This window comes from Drosophila albomicans, chromosome X (genome assembly GCF_009650485.2).
Source record: "Drosophila albomicans strain 15112-1751.03 chromosome X, ASM965048v2, whole genome shotgun sequence".
In the NCBI taxonomy this organism is placed as follows: Eukaryota; Metazoa; Arthropoda; class Insecta; order Diptera; family Drosophilidae; genus Drosophila; species Drosophila albomicans.
In genome coordinates, this window is record NC_047627.2 from 23,208,255 (window position 1) to 23,215,450 (window position 7,196).

At 35.0% G+C, this 7,196-nt stretch overlaps 1 protein-coding gene across 1 annotated transcript; it reads right to left on the minus strand.

Moving 5' to 3' along the window:
* Window positions 1-3,468: 3,468 nt before the first annotated feature.
* Window positions 3,469-5,839, minus strand: LOC117570681 (uncharacterized). The gene is made up of 3 exons (XM_034252483.2): window positions 5,520-5,839; window positions 4,274-4,394; window positions 3,469-3,695 (listed from the first exon to the last, which is right to left on the minus strand). The coding sequence occupies exons 1-3, from the start codon at window positions 5,710-5,712 to the stop codon at window positions 3,572-3,574; spliced, it is 438 nt and encodes a 145-aa protein (XP_034108374.1). The 5' UTR covers window positions 5,713-5,839; the 3' UTR covers window positions 3,469-3,571.
* Window positions 5,840-7,196: the final 1,357 nt, after the last annotated feature.

Genomic DNA, 7,196 nt, shown 5'->3' on the forward strand with positions numbered 1-7,196 from the left:
AAGCGAGTGCAGTGGCGCTTTATATTTATATGAACTATATAGAGAGAGAGAGAGAGAGGACGCAGAGAGGACGCAGCAAAGCAAGTTGCAACTGTCTGAAAAATCGTATAAATCAGTTCTTGCGATTCCTTTCTTCTTCATTTCGCTTCGCCTCTCATCGCAGTTCTCAAGTGCTGCACTAACGAAAATGATTACAAACTTTTGCCAAATGACATCGTAAAAAGTTAAATAACTTTGTAGGCAACAACAACAGCAACAACATCGCGACTTCTGCAACAACAATGGGGAAGCAAATCGCCCTGATAAGTGCCAGCGAATTCCATGCGTAATTGCATTCTGAATATTTATTTTGCAGTTCAACTTAAAGTGCTTAGTTCTTCCCCTTTACTCCCCTCTCCTTTCCCTACCCCCTTCAACTCCCTCGAGGCAGAAAGCTACTCATAACTCCAAATGCGCATTACGCATACGCACTGATGTACTGCGCACTACGACCATCAGCTCACGGTCAAAACACAATTCCTTGCCAGTTTAATTGATTGATAGACTTTGCTTCCACAACTGCTCTAAGCAATATTTCATTTTTCAAATATCTAGTCTAAGAATGAGTGGATAATAAAAGAAGACTGCTACAGTTGAGTGTGCTCGACTATGAGATACACACATTTTCAATCAACACGAAACAGTGCCGAAGTATTCCCAAAATATACCTCATTAATATACTAACAAAATACTTAAATAAACCACGGACTATTTTCGGTATATCAATATATTACAAAATATACCAAAGAATGTTATTCTTAAATATACCAAATCAATATACTAACAATATACTAAAATATACTAAGGACTGTATTCAGTATATTGGCATACCCATGACATAATAAAACGGTATATAAAATAAATACACCAAATCAATGTGCTAACAAAATACTGAACATACTAAAAAGCCTATATTTAGTACACTAAAATATACCGAAGACTTATTGTGGTATATCGATATAATATAATACAAAATATATCAGTGAGTACTGTGCGGTATTATTTTCTTAACATATACCAACTTAATATACTAACAAAATACTAAAATGGACCAACGACTATATTTGACATATCGAAGTGCTTCAAAATATACCACACCGTGGAAAATATGAATACTAAAATATACCAAAGACTATAATTGGTATATCGATATAGCACAAAATATACCAGATTGTCAGCCAAAGCAATTAAGACTCGAATACAACAGCCGTTATTTGGGATTCTTTTGCCTGTTTCATACATTTGCTGTATACACAAAGTTGTAATAAATGATTGAATAATAATAAGTTTTAAATAAAATGAAAAGGTGTACAAAAATAACAATTAATTTTAAATAAAAAGAGTTGTTTTGGCAAGTTTGATATACTCAAAATTCGAACCCTCGTTGGAAGGCAAAGCGGTTGCTTTAGCTTGTTTTGCTAGTGAATTAAATGCATGTTAAATTGAGTTTTAAATGATTTACATCGTCGCTACACAAAACTGATGGCAATATGTTCGTGCTGGCAACTTGGCAAAGCGGGGTTCAAATTAAACGAAATTAAATGAAATTTATTGCAGGAGAGCAGCAAATGAAAAGCTGCCTAAAAAACAAAGCGAGAGCTTAAAACAAGCGTCGCATGAGAAAAGGAGGCACACTCCTTTTTTCTGGTCAGCCGCCATACTCCAAGTGTCGCTCAGTGGGGAACATTCACATACCCACTCGCACACTCATTCACTTATATTCACTCGCACACTCGCAGTCGCAGTCGGAGTCGCTCGAGTGAGCTCAGTGGGCAGCCCAGCCAGCAATTAAGTTTGTTGAAAGTTGAAAGTTTTCGCAGCGACAACATTGTCTGCTGCGACCCTTTTGTTTGCACGTGGCCCAAAACACACTACATACTCATTGTGATACCCTGTAAGTTGAGCAGCAGCAGAGCGGGAATACTTAAACAAGAGAAGAGACTATGAATACGAATTACGTATACTTGATATTTATATAATGAGTGTAATTAAATTAGAATTCAATTCAAAACTAAAAAGGAAACTTCAGCTATATTCAATTAAAATTTGCAACTACATATTGAAGAAGGAAATTTGAAACACAGTGTATATAAAATTTATTTAAATTAAATTAAAAACTGAACAGAAGATTAAATTAATTAAATGTGCAATTTACCAAAAATTCAATTCAAAACTTAGAAGGAAACGAAAACTAAATTAAATTCAAATCTGAAATTATATATTTAAGAAGGAAATTTAAATTACATTATTAAATCAATATACAACTTATAAGAAATAAATTAAAAACTAAAAAGAAACACAGAAAGTCAAGAGGAAAACCCACACAATAGAATTGCAATTCAAGTCAACTAAATATAATATAAAATTATCATTAAAAGGAAAGCTCAACCCAAAATTAATTTCTAAGGGTAATGTTTCTACAAATTTATACGATACTGTGAAATGCTTGCTCATAAAATATACTATATTAATATACTAACAAAATACTAAAATATACAAAAGACTAAACACAGTATATAGTCATATAAAAACACAACCACAATAACAACACAAAAAAAAATATAATTTAATTCATTTATTCCTTTATTTTATTTTTTTTATTCAAATTACATTTTTGCTCTAGTCACAAATTGTTTACAGCATAACTGACAGTCGAGCAGGCAATCAGTCGATGTAGCTTGTTATACGCAATAGAGAAGTCATTCGACTGCTAAGCTATTGTTGTGCTATCTTATCCGAATGGCATCCTAGGCGTATACGTAATGCGATGCGTTGCTGTTGAGTTTCCTTGTGTTTAATTGTGGCCGCGTCTGCACGTGTTGTTTCCAAAGGCGTAAACTGTATTTTTATGACACTAAACAAACAATTAACTCGACGACTAAGCAACGTGGCCAAAACAATGGACAAATCGACAGAGAAAGACAGAGAGAGAGAGAGAGAGAGCGAGAGCGACAGTGCTTAGCTCTCACTCTTGAGGTGGTTACTTCATTTTTGGGACTCATGTCAATTAGAATGCTAATTTTTATGCAAATTTTTGCGGATAGGTTTCCGAGTTTCGTTTAGGGTTGAGTTGAGGTTTCCATTGTGCCCTCAGCGTTTTTGTTGTTGTTGTTGTTTGTTTTTGCTGCTGCTGGTGTCTGTTGTGTCTGGCGCTTTGTTTATTTGCTTGTTTTGGCGCCAGCCTGTTCTTTATTATGGACACAAGCAGTTGGCGGAAATAAACTAAAGGCACACCGAAGGAAATTGCCAGCCAGGTTGGCACAAATTAATGGACACTCCTGAGTAGGCAGTAAGCTTCAGTGCTCCCTCCCCTCCCCTCCCCTTCCCTTTCCTTTCTTTTCCCTTCCCTTTCCTTTCCCTTTCGATTCACATCGAGCGACAGAGCGTAAGCGAGTTGATTTCCATAATAGCTTAAATCAACAATTATCGATTAGTTGTTGTTTATTTATTTATGCATAAAATTTACAATTAGACACAAGAACAAAAAAAAATAAGAGAGGAGAAACTCCATTAAATATTTATGAAACTCGCATCAGAAATTGTGCTCGGTGCCAAAGAATGTGAAGGTCTCGTTGCAGCGTATCTCATAGCAGTCCGGAAACGAAGTAAAGTGTCGCGATAATCGCAAATCGAATATGAACTCGCACTGTGGATAGCTGAAAGAGAGAGAGACAGAGAGAGAGAGGGAAGAGAACAGAAGGCAGACAGTAATTAGTTATTCAATGGAGTGCTACTTGGCGTATTATTTATTTTTGGATCCATCCCCAAGGTGTCGTTGCCACTATGCCACTTACATAAGCACTTGACTCGCAACTCCCATAATGTGTAGTTTATGTGCAGTCATCGCTCTCACTCACTCACTATCTCCATCTCGCTCCTCGCATTGCCATTGCGAACAGGCTGCTGAAATATTTATCTCAAGGGGTGGCAATGTTTCGCATCAGCAATGAAATGGCGCTGCCAGCTATTTTAATTGTTATGCAATTCAAATGTTAACACTCGCCCCCTCTCTCTTAACCCCCTCCCCTCGCAACCCTATAAAGTTACCCCTTTGGCACATAAAAAGCGAAGCAGCAACTTGGCAACTTTTGTTTTAAAATGCAATTCACACGATGTAGAAAATAACATAAATTCTCAATTCTATGTGCTTGCGGTTCTCTATGTGTGTGTGCTGCTAATGTGTGCGTGTGTGTGTGTGTGTGTGTGTGTGTGGATTGTTGATTGCTTAACTTACATTGGCGGAAACCAGAGGAAGCAGCGATATGTGCAGAGTATGCCAAACGGGCGCTTGAACTCACCGTCCGGCGTTTGTATCGAGCCCGAATTGTGTTTTCTCCAGCACTGCGACGCCCAGCCTGCAGAGAGAGAGAGAGAGAGAGAGACGGGAATATAGAGGGACAGAGAGAAAGAGATATAGCAACAAAAAAACCAAAGAGAGGAAGAGAATGTTTTGTTCATTTCCCATAATGCAATTTAAGACCACAAAATATGCATTTCATATGCTCGCTTTTTCTCCAATTTTCTGTTCTCGTTGGCTAATGCGGCGTATGCGTAATATGGGGCTATCCATCAAATGCACATCAATTAATTTTGCGCCGCTCATTAACTCACACTCACGCACGCTTAGCACACACACGCACAGTCATAACAAGTGTCGGGTGTACACGACTATGAGATACCCGCTATCTTTATTATTCTTGAAATATACCAAATTACTAAACAAAAAAATACTATATTGTACCGAAGAAATTATTTCGAATATATTGCTTATCGTCTTAGAGATGCAGTCAATATACCGAAAAATACTGAAATATACTGAATGATATATTTGGTATTCTATTTTATTATATACTAGAAAGGTTATATTTGGTATATCGATATACTATTACTCTCAAAATCTAGTCAATATACCGAAAAAATACTAAAATATTCCAAAGGCTTTGGTATATCGATACAAACTTACTTTCCAAATCGAGTCTCTTTCTTATAGTCTCTAAGATCTAGTCAATATGCCAAAAGGTGATTAGATATAGCGAAGTCTATATTTGGTATATCGATATACTACAACATTCAAAATAACATATATACCATTGAATGGGAGAGTCGGACAGACAGAAGAACATAGGTATATTCCATAAATATGTATATATTGTATCACATTAAAAATATACCATAAAGTAGGACAGACTGATCATGAATATATATGAATATATACTTTAAGGGATCAGGGATGACTTCTTCTTTGGTTACACACATTTGATGAAGGCACAAAGTTACTAATCTAAAACTAATATTCTATGGGTAGCGGGTATAGAAATATTACGCATACGCAGCGAGCAACCAAAATGTTGCTGTATTTCTCATTTGGTCATTAATTAAAGCACATAAACGAGCAACAGAAAAAAAAAATACAAAATAAAACGGAAAAAACAGTGTCACGTTACGTTACGTTGCATTACATTACGTAGTGCGTTACGTACTTCCATAATTGTAATCACATAAACAGCATAAAATTAAGAGCACAACAAATGCGATTGTTGTGCTGCTTCTGCGTGTATTTATCGTCGTCGTTGTTGTTGTTGTGGTCGATGATGTTGCTGTTGTTTTTGCTTGTGTTGTTGTTTTGGCCATTGCACAACAATCATAGACAGCGACGTTAGAGTCGCTCAACATATTCCAAATTCTCTTTTTCTGTTATTTTTTTTTTTGTTTTTTGGTTTGTTTGTTGGCTTCTTTCACTTCAACTTTAACGTTTGCCCGGGCATTCGCAGCTGCGTTGTTCGTCTCGACGCGTTTTTAACTGCCATCAGCCTGATGCTCGCAGTCTCTAACGAAGCCTATGTCACACACACACACTCACACACACACGCCAAGACAAATCAAAATCAAAATCAAAATGAAAACGAAAAAAAAAAAACGCAGCAAAGAAATGCTCGCCTCTAAATTGATGACAATTGATAAATTATCGCACTCGCTTGTGTGAGTGTGTGCTCTGTACGTGTGTGTGAGTGAATGTAAGTGTGTGTGAGTATGAGTGTGTGTTGGGTGCCAGCGAGTATGAGTATGAGTACTCGCTGCTTACAAGTAACATTCACTCAAACCCAAGCGAGACTTTTTTTATTAAATACTCTAAATAATCAATTTATTATTTTTATAATCAAAATGTTTCGACATTATTCATTCACAATGTTGCATATTTCAATTTCAATATTAGTAATTTGTTGCTTTATATAATTAAATTTAAAATTATATTATTCATAATTTGTTTGTGAATTTATATTCCTTGCTTTTTGCTGGTTTTTGTATCATATCATATTTTATGAAATTCAATGTCAATAAACTGCTCTGATATTTCTTTCTTTAATTCAATTGAAAATTGTTGCTGTTTTGAAATTGTTTTTGGCACTCGCATTGACAAACAACATAATAAATTTTATATTTCCAGTTTATTCAACTGAGATAAACTGTGAAATACGCATTCTATTTATTTCAACTATTGAATTCATTGTCAAATGTTATTCCTAGCATATTTTTTTAATTTTGATTTATTTTGTCTATTGAAATACTATTATTTATATGTTGAATACAATAACTACTGTATTTGTGATTCCTAAATGTCAGAAACGATCAGATAAGAATTGTATAAGTTTAAGAAAAACTTTTAAGTGTTGCTTTGGCTTTGAATATACTAAGATCTCATTGACATATACCGAAAAATACTGAAATATGCCGTTTACTGTATTTAGTGTTCCATAAAGTACAAAATATACCAGATTATCTGTCAAAGCAAGAAAAACCTCATTATAATATACCGAAAATATACTGAAATATACCAAAGACTATTTTTGGTATTATCTAAACATACCACACAGTGCAAAATATATCAAAGTGTCAGCCGCAACAAGTAGGATCGCATTGCAATATACCAAAAAAATACTGAAATATGCCGCGAAAATATACTCAAATATACTAAAGACTATATACAAAATAGTGAAAAATATGTCAAATTGTCAACCACATCAAGCAAGACCGCATTGCAATATACAAAAAAATACTGAAATATACCACAGGCTATATTTAGTATTTTCTAAATATACCGCAGAGTACAACAAAAATACTAAATTGTCAGCCGATGGATTTTTGGCTATACAAAATGA